General features: G+C 38.6%; 2 protein-coding genes across 3 annotated transcripts in view; one reads left to right on the forward strand and one right to left on the reverse strand.

Annotated features, from left to right (window-relative positions):
* snphb (syntaphilin b) overlaps positions 1–24,589 on the reverse strand; it is a 1,167,912-nt gene that overhangs the window by 613,813 nt on the left and 529,510 nt on the right. The window lies entirely within an intron of this gene.
* The window catches only part of LOC103384739 (plexin-A1-like), a 97,580-nt gene that overhangs the window by 52,290 nt on the left and 20,701 nt on the right, over positions 1–24,589 (forward strand). The window contains 7 exon segments of the mRNA XM_025059117.1: positions 1,562–1,729; positions 4,974–5,067; positions 6,050–6,286; positions 9,649–9,792; positions 15,623–15,857; positions 19,522–19,664; positions 24,529–24,589. Coding sequence (XP_024914885.1) covers positions 1,562–1,729; positions 4,974–5,067; positions 6,050–6,286; positions 9,649–9,792; positions 15,623–15,857; positions 19,522–19,664; positions 24,529–24,589 — 1,082 coding nt within the window.

Consider the following 24,589-nt stretch of genomic DNA (forward strand, 5'->3'; position numbering starts at 1 on the left):
ATTAGCTACAGGTTTTGCTAAGAATATTCTAATTAAAGAAAAACACTAGCCATAAAATTAGCCCAAAAGGCTCAAAAAATAATGTCAAGTTAGGCAGATAAAACAAGAAAAAAAGTTTGTGAAAATTCAGAAAAAGATAAAGATAAGAAAAACATAGATACGACATTGTGGATAATATTCATTAATAATAATTGTTTAATGTACAAAAATGTCATTATCTTGCATGACGCACATGTTAGCATATAATCTGACTCTCAAATTAGCAATATTTTTTTTCGTTCCTATTGGAGGAAGGTTGCAGGTCTTTGTGTTAAGATGTGTTTACATTCATTACACATGTTGTGTGTTACTGTCACTAATCTACTTCATGGAAGTAAAGAACTCATGACAACCTCTTGCATGTCAAATGTATGGATTAACTCTATGGATTAACTAATCTCTTTAGGGAGCGCCCCATGCTAGCTTTGATGTCACAGCTCCAGATGTTAATCTAATCCCTCAGATTCCAGCTCACCTGCGACTGATTCACTCACCTCCACTGGTGGCTTTGCCTCTCACACCCCTAACTGTTTGTGGCGGCTGGATTGGGGCATGTGTTCTTTGCTGGATGCGGTTGCCATGGTTACAAACCAAGGGAGACTTTAGAGGAAGAACACAGATCTCCATCTTTTTCTTTTTCTTTCACCTTTTCTAGTGACATGTTGTATAGAAACACAGTAGAGTGTACCACTGCATCAAAGCACACACACACAAACGCTGGATGACGCTGCCATTGTTCTGTAGTCATGACCCAGAAATGCAGTCAACACTCAACTGCGCTGAATCACACAGCTTCTTGAAATTGCACAGGAGACTGGAATTGATAATGTGTTTCTCCAGTGGGAAATGCAAGTAACCACACACACACACACACACACACACACACATACTCCTATAGCACAAACTCTTCCCATCCCTGTGTTTGTGATTTACAACGCTGATCCTTTTCACAGCACATATCATGGCAGGTATAAACTTATATTAAACCTGACTCCAGTCCCCTGTTCTCTTTTATTCCTCTCCACCGTGCACTAAAACCCAACTCAATTCTTTCAGATGAAAGGAAAAAAACACGGATTCCAGAACATGTAATGGAAGATTACCAGTGATTTTTATTTTCGTCTTTATTCCTGTTCCTCTTCTCTCTGTTGTTGACGAGCTCTTTGGGCTGCTGTACGGGACGGCAGAATTGTTTAATCAAATTAGCAGCATATGAGTTTAACGGAATCAGATTAATTGGCTTCTCAGACTAGACAATGGCAATTAAAGCATAATGAGGAAGTCATTAAATGTATTGACTCTTCAGGTTTGACCTCAGTTAATAAAATGTGTCCCCGCACCAGGAAGTCATCATGGCTTCTTGTTAATATAACTCTATAATATACTCTATAAGTTTTGTTTTTTCTGTACTTTCTATATGGACCTTTGCAGGAATCTAGAATTTGAAGACATTTTTATACCTTTTTCCCCCAGTACTTGTCCATCATTTTCTGTCATTTTCTTCCCTTTCGTTCTTCTGCAGGAGAAATGCCCGTGAGATAGTGTGTGTGACACCCGCCGGGCTTACACCAGGCACTTCATCGGTGCTGGTGGACATTGACGATGCTGAGCTACGGAACCCTGAGGTTAAGTTTAACTACACTGAAGATCCCACTGTTCTGAGGATTGAGCCTGATTGGAGTATCGCCAGGTGAGTCACTTCAAGAGACGTTAATCATAGATGAGGAAAAAAAAAAAGATCAAATTTAAAGATTGAATTTAACTGTTGTTTTTCAAAGGTCAGTGAAAAGTACGACGGAATCCTAAACTGATTCTGTTAGTTTCTGCCCAAGTTTCCTGCCTCTCAGTTTGACACTTTATTAAACCACAGTCAGTCAACCACTTCACTGTACAGTGTTTGTCCAACTCAGTGAATTAAGACCTTGCTTCACTCAGGACTGAATGTAGTGTAAATAATGCAGAACATCACCGGGGGAGGACACACTCCAGCAGTGTTTTTTAATTCAAGGGTGATTTATTGATTTTAATCCTTTCTCTGGCACAAACAGTGTGGAGCTGATTTTTACACACTATTTATTGCAACCCTGGCTGATTAGTGGAACCCGATGGTCCATGCATGATTTAAGTCCCGTCTCCAGCTGGATCTCCTACAACAATGGACCCACTTACTTTGGGAGTATTTTATATATTCAGCTAGATACCAGCAGTCACACAGTCCCAGCTCGGGGGGGGGGGGCAGCCGGCGAACCCCTTACATCTGACTATCCATGTCAATAAAGATTACATTTTTTTAATAATAAAATTCTTTAGATTGTTACTTACTAATGCAAACATGCGCCCTAAAAACCAAACTTTTTGTGCAGAATTGCCATGTTCTGTTCCTAGATAGCCCCTTTTTCCAGCTTGTTTTTAAGAAAAACAGCCTTTTATTTTCTGTCTATGAATATAAAAAAAAGGACAGTCCACATGATGTGAGGGAAAATACCACGCCGTATTCTTCACATTGAGAAAGCTACATCAACTTCCATGCATATATTCTTTGCATAAAGTGTAGAAAAAGTGCGGCTCGTTCTTCATCTTCATGCTCGTCTGCAAACATATGCCTGCCCCGGTGCTTGGCTGATGGTTTTTCATTTAGAGAAGGAGCACTTCAGAACGTCAAAGTGTAAATAAATCAGAGAGCGCTGCTCACCGGGGACAGCGTGAGGAGCTCATTTGGTTTCACTCAGGGTTACAGCAGCGCTGTTGGACCAAAGTGTGGAAAATGTTCTGTCAAACATTGGTCTGTACTGTAACAGTGAGAACTGCTTGAATGCCTTCAAGCAAGAATGAGGCTGAGACTCCTCACTGCCTAATATGCAGCAACTCTTAGAACATTAGCTCTGTTCATTAGGTCAGTCTGGGCGAAAGAAGGGAGCGCTCTAAAATGAACGACAGTAAAACAAGCATAAAAATTATAAGAGTGAGTTCATTTTATTCCCCATATTTTGAGACTAATTATAAGCCTTCTATTATTTTGATGTCTTTCTAAAAATAGACAGAATTCTGTCTTTAAAAAATGTAACCTGATTTGTTGACATGTTTTGTAGAGATCTGACCTTTTTTCCAGGTTCTTATTTAATGTATTATTTAATATTAAGGTTTAGATTTTAGGTTCCTTGTCCTCATCCCTGTCTTCATCCATTGTACAAACATTTAAACAAACAAATTAATTATTTTTGACTTCTCAGTGTCAGGCTCCTAAAGAGTCATTGCACCTTAGCATCTTTCTATGAGCTAATCCTCAATTTACAACATAGGTAGACATGACCAGAATCTGGATTATGGTGTTTCTTCCTGTTTAATAATCTGCATTAAACACTACAGTTCAAAACAGATAAATAGTGATAATACAGGAGCGGGAGCAGAGGCTGTAGAGCGAAGAGTAGAACAACAGTGGTTATATTTCCCCAGCTGCACCTCAGAGTTTATTCTGATTGTCTTGTTGTCTCTTCCCTGAAGCATTTACCTGAGCTAAAGAGACTCACTTAGACAAAGAGAGATTCAACAGGGACAGAGAGACTCTGCACAAATATTCATCAAGCTGTGGAGGGGGGGAGGAGGAGGAGTGAGGAAGAGTACTCATATGCTGTACTATATGAGTACATTTTCACAGACTGCAGTTGATGTAGTTCTCTAATTAAATTCATCTTATTTAAAGGTGGTATGTATTTTATTTTTTATACAGCTTGGAAACACAGTGTAAAACTTAATGTCTTTGTATTGGTTTATGATGTCTATGAAGTTTAACTGACAAACTTCTTCCTTTTTTCAATTTGATCCAAAAATCAGAACAGTTCTAAGGGAACCATGTCAGAAGACCTCATTTGCATTCCACGTGTATTTTCTAAAACAAAATCATTAAAGCAATTTAGCTAAACACACCAGTATATTTAAAATGTTAACTTTTTTATAACATTGATTAGACCATGTTCCACTGAGCAGACTCAATTTGTACAAAATTGTTTTTTCCACTGAATTATGACAGGCTTTATGGAGCTCACGCCCAGTGAAGTCAAATGTCTCACTTTTCAGTCACTAAGACTGAATCTAAATGAAGGGAAACTGCATTGTGGAAGTCACTGAGTTTTATGCATGTGGAAAATAAATGAGTACAAAATGTTAGGTGTATAAAAAAGTGTAAACAAATAATAAGAAGAAATTGAGCTATGTTGCTATTCAAATGGCTGAGAAAACTGAGAAAAAGATTAGATCTTTGTGTCTTTCTTCAATTCCTCTAAGTATATCAGCAATACGTAAGAATATGTTCAACTAAACAGGCACAGGTTTCAGAGTAAGTAATCAGTGAGTTAACTGATACTAGAAGGATATATTTCTGTTTTGTGGTGTACGGTGGGATTATTCCACTGTAAAATATAAGGAGTTTCTGAAACACTGTCTTAATGTGCTGCAACAACACTATTTGTATTTAGGTAGTACCCTGTAACTCAGTCAAGTTGTTTTCAACAAAGACCTAGTAAAAGGAAATTGTAAATTGTGTATGTGATCCAGCAGTCTCTCTGCTAAAGCTAACTGTGCTACAATACTATTGGCTAGCTATAGTACAAGCTCACATCTTTGTTGGAATTGCACATTTTTTAAACTTTACACCTACATTAGTACCTCCAACCAAAGCAAATTACCAATAATTATGTAGCAATTATCACATAATTAGCATTCTTGTTTTGGATTTATTACTTGCATAATCATATTTGGCTAGGCTAACTAAGGGGTAACATCGCCCCCATCTCACATTTCCCTCTACCTCGAGCTTTTTGTTTTATTTCTGGATAAATATTTTGTAATCTTTTGCCTAGTAATTTTTGATGCACAGCTAAACCATAAAATTGTTTTGTTTTTTTATTCATTGGTTGTCGACGTTTTTGTCTCTACAGTGGTGGAACCCTACTGACAGTCAGTGGCACCAACCTCGCCACCATTCGAGAGCCAAAAATCAGGGCCAAGTACGGGCAGGCAGAATCCTTTCATGTGAGTACTGTGTTCCTGCACTGACTCCAACTGTGGGTAGAACCACAAATAGGAAATCCATGTCTTTTTTTTCTGACTACAAACTTATTTTAGATGTCTCCATTCATTGTATGTACTATCAACAGTGTCACAGTTTGAGTACACAGGCACATCACCTGCTTCTCTGGACTGTCTGCGCTCTGTGTTTGGTTCACATCTCCCACAGACATCTAACACGTCCTCAGGCTACGTACGTTTTAGAATGTCAGCAAACACACAAGTGTTTTCTGTCACATTGCTGTTTGTATATTTGTGAGTGAGAAAAGCAGAGAAATTTAAAGGTTAAAAAAAAAACAGTAAACTAGAATCCAAATATAGGCTGACCCCTACTGTACATTAAACATCAAACTAATACTAAGTCTCTTCTGTCAGCAGGGAAAGCCACTTCATCACACATTATTCCAATTATGCTTATGAGTTTAATGGGACATTTAATTATGTAGTAAATAGTAGTATAATATAATAATAGAGTCGAGAGGCTCAGATTTTGTTTTTGAAAAAACAATTGTGGCCCTTTGACTAGTTCTATGAGCTGTTGTTCTATGTGACTTATATAAAAAAAAAGTCGAGTTTAAAAAGTTGAACCCTCATGAGAAGAAATAATGTATGTATAATGTGTTAGTTTATCTTCAAATGTATGTTTATTCTGTCTTCATAACTAACTCATTTTTATATTGCACTATATTATTATAGCTATATTATATTTAATATTGTTACTAGTTTCAGACCTGAAATTTTTACTTTCAATTATCCTACGTCTACTATTAATATATTCTGGCTTTTGTTACATGCTGTTGTTTTTTTTGGGGGTTTTTTTTTGCTTCAACCTTTGTATCTTTTGAGGTGTTTTTCTATATAGCTTCCCTCTTTGTTTGCAATAAGAATTTCTCCCACTTTATTCCTACATAAAACTCATCTCTTTTTTTTTGTGCTTGATCCTCAGAATTGTACGGTGTACAACAACTCAATCATGGTTTGCCTCGCACCATCAGTGGCCGACTCTGAGCTTGGGTTTTCAGAAACCGGCACCGGCCCTGATGAGATCGGATTCTTCATGGACAATGTCAACGCTTTGGTTGTAGTAAATGAAACGTTCAGCTACTATCCCGATCCTGTGTTTGAGCCACTGAGTCCCTCTGGAATTCTGGAGCTAAAACCCACATCGCCACTGATCTTGAAGGTGAGTGAGTCTAACTAGCTTTTTACAGCCAGTAGACTTATCATATGCTAGTATACAGTTTACTTGGCTGTACTATAGAGACATAGGACAGGTTTATGTTCCATAGCAATTGTATTTATATTTTCTGCATTTAAAAGGGAGAATTCCGTCCAAACTGGACCAATTATTTACATCATCATTTTAATAATGTTAACTCTACCTACAGTAATGCACTCAATCTGTTTTTCTTCAGTGCATGGAATAGCTTTTCCGGGTGCAATAAGAAAATGCTCTTGATGAAGTGCATTTTCATCCATTCTAAGGTTTCCTGTCCTTCAGGGACCAACAGTTTCTTCTTCAGACTCCTGCTGTCCTTCTTTGTACCCTCTGGTCTTCTTAAATCACAGTCCTTTGTAATGGTATAATTAGTTTTTACTGCTGGAAGGCCAGTGTAAAGCATGCAGGCTCAGAAGTTATCTTGGTTATAATGGTTTTAATTTCCATCAGCTCGACACGAGTAAATAAAATTAATTGACAATTTCTGAGCAGAGGATACGTCATTGTATCACAGTGTGCGCCGCAGTGATGTTTGACCACAGTCAAAAAGTAGATTTACTATTATACAGACATGTTGAGATTCTTGGTCCATATGTCCTTCCTCCCCAGCAGGTGGTGCTATTTATTTACCTCAAAACACATATAAACATATAAATAGAGGCCTATTGGCTGCTAGAAAAAAAGTGAAAATACAAGCAGAGGGCAGCATCACTGTTGATGAATACACCACTGTATTTGGTTCATTCAAAACACCTGAGGAGAGTTTTAATGGTCCTAAGTGTCTTCTATGGGAAATGACTGCATAATATACCTTGAAATAGTTCAAGACAATGGTCCCAGTTCCTCTGTGGCCCCTGTTGTTTGTGGTATTACAAACAGTTACGCTCTTTGACTCCAAGATGAAATTGAGTGCTGCCAGTGTCATTTATTTCGTAAATGATAATTTATTGACAAAAAGAGCGCCCTCACTAATTGCCAAATCTCCTGCTCGGCTTGTTGGTAGAACAGCCTGCTGTAACGAAAGCAGTGTTGAGATGGACAAATATGCAATTTGGCGAGATGGAATGTGTGTGTGTGTGTGTGGGGGGGGGGGGGGGTATCTGAGGAGCATGTACTGGGTTTGCCATGCAATTAATTTCTCATCTGAAGTGTCGGAGTGTTTTTAGTGATGTGTGTTATTGGGAACAAAAATGATTTGGTCTTGGTGTTTGTCAAGTGTTTCTCTGTTTCTGACTGTGTGTCTCTGAGAGCATTTCCTGGCTCAACACTTCTTGCCTGTTGTTTGGATGTGTGGCAACAGCACTGTGTGGTTGAAAGTCAAGTGTGTGTGTAGGTTGAACTCTGCATGTGTGTTTTTGTATCTGTGTGTGTGTGATAGAGAGATGGAATGGGATGCATGTTTACCGGGTTGCAGAGCGGGGCTGGTGGCAGCCTGCAGAGACGATGGGATTGGAAAACGAAGTCTGTCTCTGCATCCCACTGCTAAGCCAGCGGGACGCGCGACAGCTATCTCTTCTCCTTGTCTCTTGCTCTCTCCTTCAAGCTCGCTCACTTACTGGCTGTACTTCTCACATCTTTCTCTGCAGGCCTTTTTCTTAATCTTTTTCCTCCGCCCTCTTCCTGCCTCGTGCCCGCTCTCCCGACATTTTCGTGCTACATTTCATGTCCATCTCGTTTGTTTTTGAATTAATTTTGCTCCTGTTGCCTTTTGTTTTCTTCCTATTTGTTGGTTCCATCATTCAACAGAACCAACCCCCCTTCCTCTCCTCTGCCAGAAATTGTGTAAAGATTGGATATTGGAATGGAAAAGTCAGGACAGAAAGAGACAGAAAAACTACATCTGTGTGTGGAATACACTTAGAAAGACAAAGAAAGAAAAATAAAATAGGATTGTATCTTCTTGGTTTATGTAGTGTCTAAAAAAAAACAAGCTTTTTGTGTTTTGTTTTGTTTTTAGTTTTTTTGCTCAGTATAGTAGATCTAGAGAAAATGCACATAAAAATAGTCATTTATTAAAGTTACCACTGCATGACAAAGGAAGATTTTCTCATGTTTATTTTCCCTTGAATTAAGAATAAATGTTTACTGTGTGTTGGCCTGCAGTATGTGAAGAAGCAACCTGGAGAAGGTTTTATATGTGAGCCTCTTCAAGTAATATTTGTTTGAAAACAACATAGCTCAGCAACATACATAGATAAGCAGCACACGTAAGGAAATGACTTAAAAACCCATAGGAATTAAATAAAAAAGAACATTTTGTAACAAGTAATTTAAATTACACAGCGTTGTAAATCTTTCCCTCATGGCTTTTTAAAGTACTATTGATACTGGCTCATTTGAATAAAATAAATGTAAAGATAATTGAGTAATATCATTGGAGAAAGACAATGCATTATGTTATTGAATAACTTCTATGCAAACTGTTTCCACCTACTGCAAGTCATTTAAAGAAAACTCATTTGTATCATGTTCATTTTCTTGGTTCTACAAAGAAGTCTTTTGGGTGTATGCTTTCCTTTTTTAGGTTTTTAGACATTTTTTAGTCATTTTTACATTTTATAAATGTTAAAAGATTACTCTCATCAGTTTATTGGTTGAGTACAAAAAATATCTAACGTTTCTTATGTCTTAGCATCCGTATTGTTTGCCATTGATCTTTGTAGAGGAATGCTAACAGGTGATAGTTTGTTAGCTTTGGCTAACAACAGAGACCGGCTAACTCTTAAAGGTACAGTGGACCATTAAGCAAATGTAGCCTAACTGCTACATTAACTCACTTACATACTGAACATAAGTGGACTCTGATAGCCATAAAAGTGTGTCTCACACAACTTTAGATTAAGACTGTGGGGCACTTTGAAAATCTTAGAAAGCTTTAGATTTTTGTCTATTTTAAGATGCTTAAGACTAATTTTTTAGCTACTTTTAGTAATTTTATGATTCTTTCAACTGTTCTCAATTAACAGCAATCTGCTATTTAAAAAAGTCAAAGGAATTGATTGAATTAATTCTGCATAGTTACAGGCAGTATTATACCAGAGAGTACTCTTTCACTGTTATCTGTTTGTTCTATTTGTAGTTTTAAATGTTGACCATATTAGAGCCAAAAAACTGTTGGCTTTTTTTTAAGGGCCTTTTGAAGGAAGAATTGAAGGACCATTATACGTTCCTGTCATGGACATTGTGCTCCATTTTAAAGGCATTTTGCCTAAAGCTCTATCTGACTTCTCAGCCTGATCTTTACCAACTTTTGTATGAAAATAAACCATGTAGAAAGGAGATTTATGTCGCCGTGTCCTCACTTTTTGTCCCTGCTTTGGGTTTAGGGTCGCAACTTGATCCCAGCAGCTCCAGGTAACAGTCGACTAAACTACACGGTGCTGATTGGAGAAACTCCCTGCGTCCTCACCTTGTCTGAAAGCCAGCTGCTGTGTGAATGGCCCAACCTCACTGGACAACACAAAGTCACGGTTAGCTCCACACACTCTCTGTCCTCTGTCTTCTCTGTCTGTCCCTCAGAAACACAGTGACCTGTCGTGACTTTGACTTTGATGTTATTTAAATATCACACTCTGTGTCCTATTTTGCTCCTGCATTCTTTTAAAGTAATTACCGACTCGGTCAGTTTTCAGTTTCATGATCACACTAAGAAACAAGTTATTATAGAAGTCGCTGTCCCTGTAAGTCGTTTTTGTGATTATGTAAACATTTCAACCTGACAATTTTAGTCCATTATAACACCCTCACCTTGTTGCCAGGTTCTTTGAGTGACTCCCTCCTAAACAATTTTCCGCTGACAGGTGAAGGATACGCTCCACTGCACTTTTACACCAATGCTGCTGTTAAATATATAACACGCTATTATCCTGTTGCCCTGCATTGGCCTTCAATATGTCTTTGAGAGACATATTGAGGAGGTATGCTCTTATAATGTAGCTATCCCTTCCTGCCCTGCAGAGGGTGCTCTGCAGGCAGTTTTGTTCCACATAAATCTGGGTTTCTCACTGGAGGAGCTGTACACCTCCAACAATGTTGCAGAAATGTATTTACACCAATGTTTCATACATAAAACTATACATTTTACAACAATAACAATAGTATTGAAGATAAATTATGAAACATATATATATATATATAAACAGTGTTATGTAACATATAAAATAATTTTGGATTACATTTGTAGCTTTCATCAAATGTGTTGCAGTACTTTCACCTGCTGCATTTTTTTAAAACACAGATAAAAACAGAAACATACAGACAGAGGGCAGGGTTACTGTAGATTAACACACCAACATACATCACTAGTGCACCGTTTAAATGACCCAAAATACCTATTTTGTTATTTTACCTGATTTTTTTTCAACGATAAACCAACATTTTTTCCATTAAAGCAGCCCTTTGTCTGAGATGCCTGAAGCTTCAGCTACATAATATGACCAAAGTCAGGCTTTTTCAAACATCTACAGATGTAAAACCATACAGCGCCGTCTCCACGGCAGCAGCTGTGCAGAAGTCAGCACCTTCTGTGCCACAGGTGCAGCTGCTTCTCTTTTATTATTATGATTTGAGAGGATTTCCATTCCCCCAGTGCCATCTCCGTTTTTCTCATATTTTTATTAGTTCTCCTTTTACTTTAAGGGCTGAAGACATTTAATAGTATACAGAATCTAATGTAGGCTACCTAAACCTCGGTATCATCCACGGAGCCAGCTCTCCTCCCACACTTTACTTTAATCAAAGCCACCCTTGTCTCCACTGCTCCTTACTCATCTCGTCATGTGCCCCCACTTAGCCCAGCATTACACCCCCAAAATTGGGTACATTCAGCGCGGCCTGAGACCGCTTTTAAGCATTTTTGCGACAAAGAAAGGGATAATTTTCACACTGCATGCTTTTTAAAACCGCGGCTACACTTCACTTGTAATCAGAGGTTTTTAAGGGTCTTTTTGGGCCTCAAGCAAGAGGGTTCTAGAGAGAGGACCATTAACCTTGAAAGACAGATTCATTTAATAGTTGTTAGTCTTTAGTGGAGACAACATTTTCTGGTAACTGTGTGCATTTTACAATGTTTCATTTAAAGTAATGTTTGCAAGTTGACAATTGGAAAGTTGTATCTTCATGTTATGTACCTCACAATATTGTTATACCTTATTTAATGGCTATCGCAGGATCTATGACATGAACAACACATTCAACCCCAAGACCAACTGATAAATTAGTCTGGGACAAAACAGTGTCCTCCACAGACTTCACAAAGTTATGTTGGAATTTCCCACTTTAGACTAAAGCTGTACTTTGTTAATGTAAATGCGGGACAACATCGCTTAGTAGAAAACCCTTGGTTTGGTATTATAATACAGAATCTTTAAAAAAACATATGTCCTACATTCAGAGTCTTTTCAACCCATACAGGCTGCCACAGGAGGCGCCATTGAGCATGTGGTTACTCTGGGGATCAAACCCAGGATCTTCACAAGTAAGGCCTGGATGACTAAGAATCTACATAGACACATTTCAAACATCCATTGTAGGGACCCCAGGCCAGACTTTGGATATAACTTGCATTAATAAACAGACATAACTTCACCTACTTTACAAATTTGATTTACAAGATGCAAACCTTCCATCTCCATTAAAGTATATATCATCATGCAGTCATTATACTAAGAGTTGGAATTAAAGAAGAATCCCTCTTGCTCCAGTTTGTGTCAATGACAAGGCACCGGCTTACCGTCACCGGTGGAGTTCTGGCCTCCAGCTATGCAGAAAACAAAGATAAAAGGTGGAATTAAAAATAGAATTGTTTCTCCAGGATGCCGATGACTGAGCTCACTCTAAGCTTTAATCCTGGAACCTCGTTCTCTGTATAAACCCTTCTGATGTGCAAATTGTGTCCAACTCTGAAAACCATCCACCTGTCACCGCAACTACAATGCACCAGGAAACAGTTCTGTCACAGAACTAAAAGCTTCCGAGTTCATCTTTCAGCACCCGTTCAGCCCAGCTTGTCCGATGTGTGCAAATGTCAAAGCAGTGCAATCCCTGATTCTCTGTGATATAAACAGGCTTTCAAAATTCCTACACAGCTTCAGGAGCATCTGTTTGACAGAAGGTCAGACCTCAGCTTTCACCGTGAATATGTTTAGATATTTGTCTGAATTTCCCACCAACACACCCACACTCATCACCCGTTGCCTCCCTCACTTCAAAACTTATCGCCAGCGTCCCCTCACAGTCATTTCGCTATATCTTTATGACATTTCGCTGCCGCGAGCTACAGCCAATATACCTAGAAAACCACTGACAGCACGTCCATGTAATTCAGTATGATAGCTCTCAGCGGATATAGCCGGCTCCAAGGTGGAACTCTTTTGATTCTTTTTTTTCCTCTCAACTCCCTCCTTTTCTCTTTTTTTTTTTTTTTTGCAGAATAAAATGGCATTTTGAATATCGAAGTGATGTGATGTGTTAGCGGGGGTGGTGGAGTTGGTCCTTCATCTGACAAACGCCGTGGAAAAAATAGAGCTGTCTGTTCTTATCTCTACTCCTTTGTGTGTGCGTGTGGGTGTGTGTGACAGTGTGTAGATATGTGAATGTGTGTACCAGTATATGTTACCTGGTTAGGACATTTTCTGCTGTTTTTTGGGAACAGATACATTAGTGGAGACAAATGAAATCTCATTTTTGGTCAGAGTTGGGATGAAAACTTGAATTGTTTAGTCACAGCAGGGGTGTACAACCTGTGGCTCCTGAGACGCATGAGGCACTGCATATTTATTTTTGAGTAATGTGTCTAATTGACCAGTAACGTCCAAGGAAAATACATTTTAGGGTAAAGCCACCAAAGTTAACTTCAAGTCACAGTCAGTGGTAATAGATAAAAAGGTGTTACTAAATACTGAACGCTATTGCGTTTACATGATTATTGTGTGTGTGTGTGTAAACAAATCTGTGTCCAGTAGTAAGCTAAGGTGACTGACTGCTGAGGATCCTCTGATTTGATTGGGTAACAGCTGTCGTAGGCCTCCAAAATGTTAGGACAAAATTTTGACAAACATACTTTTACTTTTAAATGACAAATTTGAGAACCTAAACTGCATTATAGCCTCAATACCTTCTATCTAAAACTATCGACGTATTTTACCGAAGGACATGCAATTAATCAGCCATCATTCTGTTAACACCACCCTACCTTGATTCTTGTTGTCTTTTAGATCTGCATCATCAGGGTTGGTTACTTTCAGACAGACAGGATAAGATGATCATCAGTAGACAGAGGGCAGCATCACTCCAGAGTAAAAACAACTTTTCATGAATGATCAAAATGTCTTTCATGGTTAAATTGTAGGATCCAAACAGTCCCACCTTTAAAGTTCGGATATTTCCTACTTATGATGTGTGTATGTGGGTCAGCTCAGGCACATGTACTCATTTTTTGTAGGTACAGCTGTGGCACAATAATATCATTCCTTATGTTGAGTGACCTATATACATTAGAGCCCACTGTGTGACCTATAATACACACTAAAATGAGCTCTCAAACCCAGTAGACTCATGTGTGTTTGTGTGTGTTTACATGTTCAGTTTCTGTCATCGTGTCTTTGCGTGTCCCCATTAGGTCGTCAGCTGTGCCGTGGCAGATGTGTGACTACATTTGAGTTTTCAAAAGACACTTTGTTGTTTTGGCCTTCAGCCTTTTTAGGTTCTGTTCTCCGTCCTTCAGTCGGGCAGGAGGATAAAAATAGAAAGGATGCCCTGAAAATGTGTCACCAACCTTTTAGTTATGCAAGTCGCCAGAAGACGTGTTCCATCTGATTCAAGCGTGAACCCAGATTACATAACACAACCTCTTTGTGTGATGGCTCAGATCTACCCATCATGGATTTGAGTATAGCAACCAAGACTAGATTTATTGTTAAAGTCTAACTGTCTGCTTAACATCCCTACATGTCTACCAAACCCTACATCCTCTCTAATTATATATGAACAAAACAAAGTGTGTTCACAGCTCCATGGATGCCATCAAACTCCCTGAGCCTCTTCCACATAAGTAAAATTGGATTCTACTCCATAATTAGTTCATATTCATGCTGTAATTGAGCCTGTTTAACTGGTTTCACTGTTCCAAATTTAATTTGTTGCTTGTGATACGTTGGTATTGATATAACAACTTCAGTTATTTTTCTCCAGGCTTAATATTGTTAACATAAAAGTGCACTTAGAAAAACTTCAGAGTACATAATCGCACCTCATCTGAATCATTTATCAACCCCCCCAGAGGAAGGCTTGATTTGATGGATGCCACGGCTGCATGAGTGTGTGTGCGTGTGTGTGTGTTTTCTTGTCTCAGACAGACATATCGCACTTATTTAAATGTAGATAGAAAAGAAAAAAATAAACACTATAAGGACTTGACTTCTTATAATTAGCAGGACTCCCATGGGGAGTGATTTAAATGGTGGTGATTACATTGTTTGATTACTTATACTTTGTCTGAGTGTGTGTGTGTGTGTGTGTGTCTGTGTGTGCACTATTTTAACAGTGTTTTTTTTTTTTCTCTGTTTAAACTTGTACCAACAAGAAAAAGATTCTTATACATTTCAAAGAGATTGAATTTCTACAGTCTTTTTTTATCAAATACCCCAGTTTGGTTCCCCTAGAGACAAGATTAAAAAATCCCTAAAAGAAAACCAACAACCTGTCCGCTGTTTGCTGTTTATTGTGAGCAGCATAAAACCAATAAACATTAGCCGGGGTTGGAGATTAAATAAATAAATAAATGGCAGACATTTGTCTGGTCTATAGCTCTTTGGAAGATGGTTCTATAAAATTCTGTGCTACTTTTAGAAAAATATGTTGTGTTTTATTTAGAGTAATTTGTGAAGATTATTTTGTTTAAAAGGTTAGCCTAAGCTCAAGGACACATTTGCCAAAAGGAAGGTGAGGACAACACCCTCATTCTTCCACCATTTGGATCAGTCGAAAATAAAAACAGGTGTGAAACACATACATCTACCTGTTGTTTCTGTCCTTTCTGTCCCAACAATATACAGAAGAAAACATTTTGTGTTATATTGTAGAACCTTTGATTAATCAGGGATCATCATGACTAGTCATAATTGGTTAAGATGATAATGAAAATAATCATGATTAACCCCACAACTGTGCAAAAAAACAGACAAAAATGTATTTGTTTGATGACCCCAAGTTCAGAATCATTGTTGAACTCTGGGTAGTCACACCAGGACACTGTGTTTCTTCATAATTTAAGAAAACCTGTCCATTTCTGTGTGTGTTCAGATTCGAGCAGGAGGCTTCGTCTACTCCCCCGGGACTCTGCACATCTACTCCGACAGCCTCCTCACACTTCCTGCCATCATTGGTATCGGGGGAGGTGGTGGTCTCCTTCTGTTGGTCATCATCGCTGTGCTCATCGCTTACAAGAGGAAGTCCAGAGACGCAGACCGCACACTGAAACGCCTTCAGCTGCAAATGGACAACCTGGAGTCCAGAGTGGCTCTGGAGTGTAAAGAAGGTAAGCATAAAAAAAACAAAAACACAAATCACAGGTATGGAGGTATGGAGAATAATTAATTAATTATTTTCAGTGTATTTTTATCAAAATGAAATCTTCTAAATCAGTCTACACTTAAGCCAACTTATTCCTTAAAGCTTTATATGTACAAGGCACATTTAGCTCACTGTTATGTGCTAGGCTAAATTAGCTTTTTCTGGTTTAGCTTTTGTTTATCTCTTTTGTTATTAGGGTTAACAGTTTTCATCAGAGGCAAAAGCCTGAAATATAGTCAAACTTTTTAATAATTCACTGATAGTTTATGAACCTTTTAATGAGAATCCTGTTGTTAGCCTAAAAATGTCAAAAACTTACCATAAAGTAGAGCAAATGTATCTCAAGGTTATGCAGAAAAAAGTCAATCAAAATATAAGATTTACTAATTGGTTATTGCACACATAGCAGGAAGTTAGCAAGCAAGTGGCTAAGTAAAAAAACACACTGTTCACAAAAGCAGTTTTTGAAGTTTCTTCACTTCAAAGTAAGTAAAGGATGTACCCCGCCCCGCCCATTGACTACTAGAATTGGCTCCATTCATGATATTTTAAAATAGCCTTGATCATATTGGTTTGTAGGTTTGGTCAGTTAACAGGCTGCCTGTTTGATACCTGATGTCGAATGCTAAAGGTCCAGATTTCCAGCGGTAGAATTCAATGCTTCTCAAAAGTGTTTTTTGGCATCATCTGTCCTCCCCGAATCCTTTCTCAGATTTTACATCAAAACGCCAATAAAAACGACTTAACAGTATTAATTTATGCTGAGCACTACAGCTTTCAGTCACTTTGTGTATTTTCTCAAGACATACATAGCAAAAATTCACGAGCCAGACAGCGTAGGAGTGTAAGGAACAAAAAGCATTCAGTTTTCCACAGAGTGGAGCACAGACTTAGTTTCCTCCTCCACCCTTTATTCAACCAACACCAGCCCCCCGCCCGTCTGCTGCACTCCCAGCTGGCCCAGAGAGATGAGACAGTGAGTGTGGGCGGAGGAACAGATGAAGTGGGCGGTCTGCGGTCTGTGCGTTTAGATATGAGTGTGTAAGAGAGTACGAAAGACACTTTGGATGCTGCACTCAGTGAGGGAGATCCAGGGGTCGTCGGTGTCATCCGAATCTGTGTGGAAGGCAATCATCTGAACTACATCATCAGTCACGCTTTATTAGTTACACATTAGAAATGACAAGTGCTGACTGGCAAGTGACATGTTCTAGTTCAGCAGAGGTAACACAGATGTTTTTCAAATGCTCCGTGACCAAAATAAATGCTAATGGACTTTTAGTTAATTCATGAGGAAAGTGAGCTTTGTTTATATGCCAGAGTCAGATCAGCCATCTAATGAGTTTACCCTTTACTTCTCACCTCTTTGTTAGCACGTGTGTGTGTGTCCGTTTTCATTTGACATATAATTTCTTAAAAGTCAAATGAAATTATTAGAGGTTCTTTGACAAAAGGCCTCACTTAATTAAAAATACATAATCGTGGAAGTAGAATGTGCTCCATTACTTTATCTCTTTACTTATCTATACTTTGCAGATTTATATTTTCTACATTTTGTTCTTCATTCTTATGTATTTCTGTTTACCAAAAGCAATTATTTGCCCAATTTTAGAGGGTGTGATGTTTACCATATATTTTGAAATAGTGCACCCCTGTATTACGCTTAGCAAAAGAAGTACAGTGTTTTCAAATATTTTAAAACTAGCTGGAAAAAGTATGTTACACCACTTGGTTTTCCAGTGACTGCTATGACATTTCATGCTTTTTTTTAACCTCTGTCTTTTAAGGTAGGGTTCAACAGTTCAGATCAGGGCTCTCTAACTCATGAGCTGAGGGCAACTGGGCCCTAAAACTTTTTTTGAAAACATAACTGTTCAATGTGTAGAAGTGTTCAGGTCCACTGTACCAGTTATAATCCTGAAATTCAAAAACAGTAAGTTACCAAGAAGGTAAAGAAAATGTTCAAGAAAAAGGCCACAGCGACTGTGGTCTTAAAACAGTTGTCCCGCTATAAACCGAGTTTTACACCTCCTGATGTACTGAAGTACTTTGTACTCCTCCTGTTCTACTCAGTGCCAGGCTGTTTTAAAGCACAGTTTCAGCAATAAATAGAGGAGAGATTTAAGAACAGAGGCGGAGATGAGAGCTGAAATGAAAGAGGAAAGGCTGGAAGATAAAGGCCAGGAGGAGAAGAGGAAAAACAAAGCCATTGTTTTAAACATGTCTCCAAATTAAACACTTTGTCTTTTTACCCTGCTATCATATCTTCTCCTCTCCTGTCTTTGTCTCCCATTTAACCTCTCTGTTTTTTTATACTTGGCCTTCTGTCATCTCTACTTACTCAGAACATTATTTTTGTACTTTACTTTCAAGTGTTGTTCTGTTCCTTTTTTAATTCCCATTTCTCCCATCTGTCTATCGTCTCTACTTTATTCCTGTTTGGTATTTCTGTCTCTTTGTCTCCTCTACTTCACCCCCCATCCATTTCTCATGTGGACCATGCAGGCCAATAACAGCCGGTGGGAAATTATGCATGAAAACTCATCCGTTAGTCTCTTAATAATTATCTACTCATGCAAGTAATTGTCTTTATTCTCCCCATGAACTTTGTTTTCTGTTTCCTTCCGTCGGCATTTCAGTTCCTACACTCTTTTACCCTTAAACCATAAACTGTAGTGCTTTAGGGCAGCACAGATTCAAACAGGCAGTCTTGGTGTGAGGCACCAACACAGACCACTACGCCACTCTGCCAACCTTACAGTATCTCTAGATTTATTTCAGATACACTAAGGAAAACACAAAAGTCTAGGCTCATCACTTAGATATGATCTCGTTTTACAAAACTGCTGATTTGGAAACAGTTATCTCTCCTTCCTATTGTGCTTGTATCTGCATTTTATTTCTAATTTATTGATGTCTTAGGCCTGTTTCCTCAGGGAGGAGTTTAATTTTAAGCCTCACGGTGGATCTGCTTGTCCTGACGCTGGGCCTATAATTATACAGGCCTGTGTCCCGTCATGGCATTCTTTTATTTGTGCCCTGAAAACTTGTAATCTGACCCATATATCCTGTTTACGGCTGCACCATTGAACACTTAAAGCATTTCTGTGGCCGTCGCCGTAATGCGGGAGTCTAGTGTAATTACAAAAATTACCCTCCAACCTCTGCTCTTTAATACATAATGAAATAGGAATTGCTGCGTTGCATCAAACCTGTCCGAAGTGAAATTATTCCGCCGCAGGTGGTTTCGCCAGAGAATCCATATGAGTGATTGTAAATATAGTCAGTGTCACATTTATACTGGTTGTTCCTTTGTGTCTCTAATGAGACACAGAGGATAATATTTTATTAGTTGATATAAAAGTAAATATTAGAAATCAGTAGAAAGAGGCAGAAATCTGACATTGACTGAGACACTGAGACATATTGTTTCAGATAGAAAGTCATTGACTTATGGGTGAAATGGCTTTTTCCATTTTGGGTGGGTGGACTGTGATTTATGAACTGATTTTGAGTGATGATGTCACTGAGTTCAATGGATTTCATATTGCCAATCAACAGATAAAAAACATATATACTTAAATGTATGGGGGACAGGATTGTGACAGATCTGTCTTTGTGTTTTGTAGCCTTCGCTGAGCTTCAGACAGACATCCATGAACTGACCCAGGAACTGGACGGAGCTGGAATCCCCTTTCTAGACTATCGTACCTACGCCATGAGGGTCTTGTTCCCTGGAATTGAGGACCACCCAGTTCTCAAGGAGATGGAGGTACGGGTCAGTACACCACCATGAAACTTCGACTAACACAAACTAACCATATCTAATCAACCGTAATTCAACACATATATATTCTATGCTGATACGATGACAAACTAACACTAGCAGTAGAAACTGTAAAAAACATACCTGCAGAAAAACTGTAGCTTGTCTTGTTTTTTTTGTTTTTGTTATATTTCTTTCAGCAAGAGAGATTGATAAAGTAGACAGGGAGTAAGGATAAATGTTTAGTGGTAAAGAAAGAAGATAAAAACAAATTTAAGGTACAGAAAATGACATTCCCAGGCAAAATCCTATGATCTTAATGCACATTAAAAGTTTCTTCAGTCAATCGTGGTTCACATGATTATAAACAACAGCATAACACTGACTACTACCTCTGATCAACAGTCAGGTCCTCTTTAGTTTGTTTTGAAAGACTGTGGTGTCGAGAACATCATTAGTCTGCTCTCCTGGGATGAAACTTTGTCTCATTCTCACGATGTTAGTTTGTGGGGCAAAAAGCTACAGCTTTGGAAGAGAAGAAGAGAGTAAAGCTTTCAAAAGTTGTTGCATTTTACATAACTTCAAATTTATAATTACTCTAAACATACAACTAACTGCCTCAGCTGCAGAGCAGAATGGAGACGTGGCAGCACTTACAAGATAAACTACTTCCTCCCAAAGCCAGAAAGCAGAGCCAAGTTTGTAATCAGCAGCATCATTAAGATGTAGGATGTGCCGCTGCTCCATTGACTTTGATTGGAGCGCTGACTTTTCCGAAGCAGATGATTTAATTTCTCTGACCTTTTAACAGCTTCATTTAATCGTCCTAATCCCCGGAGTGGATTTATATTTGTATGAAAGGAAAATAAAACTCCTCTCTGTTTTCATAGCTGCCATTTCTGTATTCAGTCGTCTATCCTCCGTCATTTGGGATTCAAGGGACAGTAATGATCACTTTGATACAAACGGAACATCTGTGGAGACAAATGAGGACCAGTTATAATTCTCAGATGTAAAGCCTTAGTTTAGTTTACTTTTATTACTTAAGAAACTTTAAAAAAGTAGAATATTCACTTAAAAACTCAGTTTTACCAAAGTTATATTTACTTTCACTTGAGTGAGTCAAAGTTTTGTCTCGTCAAACTTATTCAAACCACTTGTTCTCAAATGATCTGGCCTGGAGACTCAGATTTGACTTTCTTTGAGTTTTTCTGTTGCGACCCAGTTTGTTAGAAACCCAACAAAAATAGTCCACTAATGGCTTATGCTAAAACTGAGAAAGGGTGGCTGCAAATGTATTTAAATTTATTTACATATTTGTCGCATCATTAGTGAATTATGACGTGTTAGAAATAGGAGAGGGGGTGTGTTAAAATTCAGAGTTATGAAGTAGTCAGAACCTCACATTAACAACGAGCCCCTGCAGAGTGGAGAAAGTTTGGCTGCAAAACTGGACAGTATCAATCAGTGAAAATGAGTGGAGTGAATGGTGAGGGTGCTGATATTTGGACGGAGCATGGAGCAAGTTTTTGATGAAGTAATGGCCCACCCCTTCTGCCTAAAAAGTCTTTTTTTAAGCTTAAAAATGTGAACTAATTAATGTAAACAACACAAGCGTCTGACGAATGTTCACTGAAGTAGAAAAGAACACACTCGCTTATTTACTCCACCAATAAACATGGGGAGTGGCCGATTTGAGGAGAGTGGGGTGCAATCTTAGAGAAGTGCTGAGTAACTGGATGAGCTGTAGATGTGGACTAGGTTTGAAGGTGTACTGGACTGGATTTTGAAAGTGATTCGGACTATTATCAGGGAGAAAGTAAAGCTGTTGTAAAAAGTGGTCGATGTATTTGTTGGAATGGATTTTGGTGGTTATTCAAGTGGCTGGGTTCTGAGCCAGTCGGAGCACTAGGAGCTCCTCAGTCGTAGATTTATCCCGGCATCAATTTTGGTCCTTCAGACACCCTTTATTTTCAGAAACACCCTTGCTTCCAACTAAAAATGAAATGAGCTACATTCAAATCTGAAAAGTTGATTAACAAGGACATAATTAGCCGGTGTAGCCTAGTTTTCCGTCTAATTTTATGATAGAACACTTGTTTGAAACACCCTTTTGTCCTACTTCAAAATTATCAGTAAAGACTGACAGCACGAAATCACGATGAAGGACGTAGGACTTTCTGCTCGGCTTCAACGCGGTCATAAATATGTTCCCGTGCGGAGACTTACTTTGAGCAGTTCTTCAGCTCTACCTCAGGTTCCTGTACTTTATCGTACACCACCCAGGACTGGTCTAGATGTAAGTGATCCTCGTGTCTTTATAGGTGTGTGTCATCTTCTTTCCTTCACTCTCTATATTTCTCAGAGGGCTTGCTGGAGCAATCCAGTGATCCAGCACACCAATGCTCTTAGCTTTATTGCTTTATCGCTCTCTCTACTGCGCAAGCACACGCACTGTACCCACACAAACACACACAAACAGACACTCAAGCACATATGCAAGTTGACTGCCAGTAGGATTTTTTTTTTTTTGCATTGTTTTTGACATACTTTAAAAGTTTTGCTACAAATCAAGCTTTCTTTATGGTCTCATTACTTTGTTTAAAAAATAATTTAGTTAAATTTTTAATGGGACATAAAACATGCACAATAGATATTTATACAATTTTCTACAGAATTAAATCTATAATCTGGTTTGTCCAGATATTTGATTAGCTACAGTATGACACAGCACTCATTCATTACAAATAAGAAGTATTTATGCCTGTGTAAACATAGTTCAACCTTGGTCTGTGACTAGAGTCTGTTTGCTTCTACTTCTAGACAGAATGTTCGCTGACCTTGTCCTGAAGGTCCGTGTTTGTCCAGACGTCCCATAGACTGTACATATGATATGATAAGAGAGTTTTCAGTTGCAGGAAATTGTTGCCCAGAGAAACTCGTGAAATGAAGTTGGCTTCAGAAGTTTTTTGTCTTTAAATATATATCTTGTTCAAATGTAGCTACTTCCTATAGGTGAAAAATATTTTGACAAATCCTCAAATCCAAGTCTTAAGTATGAAATCCGTTCCCACCACCATTCCTGGTCAATTTTGTCAGTATAAAATGCACTTAAAGAGAAAGTCAAAGGGAATAAATGATGATTTTTTTTTAAGGGTCAGTGTGATTACAGGCCACGTTTGATTGACAGCTGATTTATTTAAGCCGGGCAATCTGAATCATAGAAATATAATATGACCACATGTCGCTGACACACACACTCAAACACACTTCATATTCCCATAAAGCACTCCAGTGACACCAGTGATACCTGACAGTGACTCAGAGGAGGAAAAATACGAGGGACCGAGAAAGCTGTTATAATGAAGGGACGACAGTGGGAGGACATAGAAAGAAGGCATCGGCGACTGTGTGTGTGTCTCTCTGTGTGCACGTGTGACCATAGACAGAAGGCATCGGCGACTGTGCGTGTGTCTCTCTGTGTGCACGTGTGACCGAGAGCCGCAATTACAAAGAGGAGGAGGAATTAAAATGGACGAAAGAGCAGTGATGTGAAACAGACAACAATACATGTGAGGAGGAAGAGAAGTGAAGCGGTGAGAAAGACGAAGCACGTCAGAGACATCCAGACATCTTCAGAGGGTTAAGTGTGTTGTTGATGCGCAGTGACAGGTGCCAGCCACTGGAACAAGCTGCTTGTAGCTCTGACGCCAACCCTGACATACACTGTCCTACTGTGACCTCCTCTTTTTCTTACTGCTCACTATCTCTCTCTTCGTTGTCTGTGTGACAGAAAAATCCCTCTAGTGTCTGGCTGGTTTAGGCCCAGCATGATTGAACCAATAAATACCCGCAGCTACTGGTGACAGCAAGGTTATTAAATAATTCAGTTATGGGCTTTCATTTATGTGACGTAGAAGATGATTCAGCAAAGTAGTGGAAAAGTCAGAAGACCTGAGCCATCAAAAAAGGAGAACTTGCATAAACCATTGCATCGCAAAAGTCCAGGTCCTATATCTGGAGAAGTCTGAGAACACAGACTGATAAAATGCACGGTCATTGTCACTGTAGTATATATGACACTTGGGCTGCCAACTCTGAGGTCAATAAGATGAGATGACACAGAGTAGAAAATGTTCTGGTCAACATTGGTTTCTGTTTTAAAAATAGTTGAAAAACTTCCTGAAAATGAAAAACAAATCCAATCTGTAATTTTTAAATCAAATGTTCTCTATGTTCTTTAAAGGAGAAACCTGACTGTATTTGTTTCAGAAGTTAAAGATTAGGTCATATTTTTCTCACTGTGTGTAAGTGCTTGACTTGCAGTCCATATCATGAGGAGACAGATCAGAGGAAAGAGTTTACAATTTACAATATTGTTGCTTAAAATTCATTCAAAATTGGTTCATGTTTTATCAAATAGAAAAATGCTGGTCTTAAAAAAAAATACTGAACCTACTTTGTTTGTTCTCCTGATGAATCGTTTCCAAATTTATTATCAAATACGATACAAAGGTCTTTGTGACCTTTCAACAAGTGCACCAGCCAAGAATAACTGTGAATATATTTGATCCCAGTTCGGCTAAATACACAACGTTAGTAAAGATTGTTACAAACTACTCTGTATGAATTCCTTACGTGAAATAATTTTTGCAGCTGTAAAGAAATGAGGCCATTTTTCTGTACTTCCTGTCTCTACCAACGTGACTTCTGTGACATTTCCACCTTGACATGATCTGCTCTTAAATGCTGCACTTTGTCCGTGAGCCAAAGCTGCTGTACAGCAGTTGTGAACCTTTGATGCTGAGAGAGTTTCCTCTTCACTCCCTGAAGTTTCATCTGCGACACATCTGCCTCTGTCTTTGTTCAGGTTCCAGCTAATGTGGAGAAGGCGCTGACACTGTTTGGCCAGCTGCTGACCAAAAAGCACT

Source organism: Cynoglossus semilaevis, chromosome 10 (genome assembly GCF_000523025.1).
Source record: "Cynoglossus semilaevis isolate Cse_v1.0 chromosome 10, Cse_v1.0, whole genome shotgun sequence".
In the NCBI taxonomy this organism is placed as follows: domain Eukaryota; kingdom Metazoa; phylum Chordata; class Actinopteri; order Pleuronectiformes; family Cynoglossidae; genus Cynoglossus; species Cynoglossus semilaevis.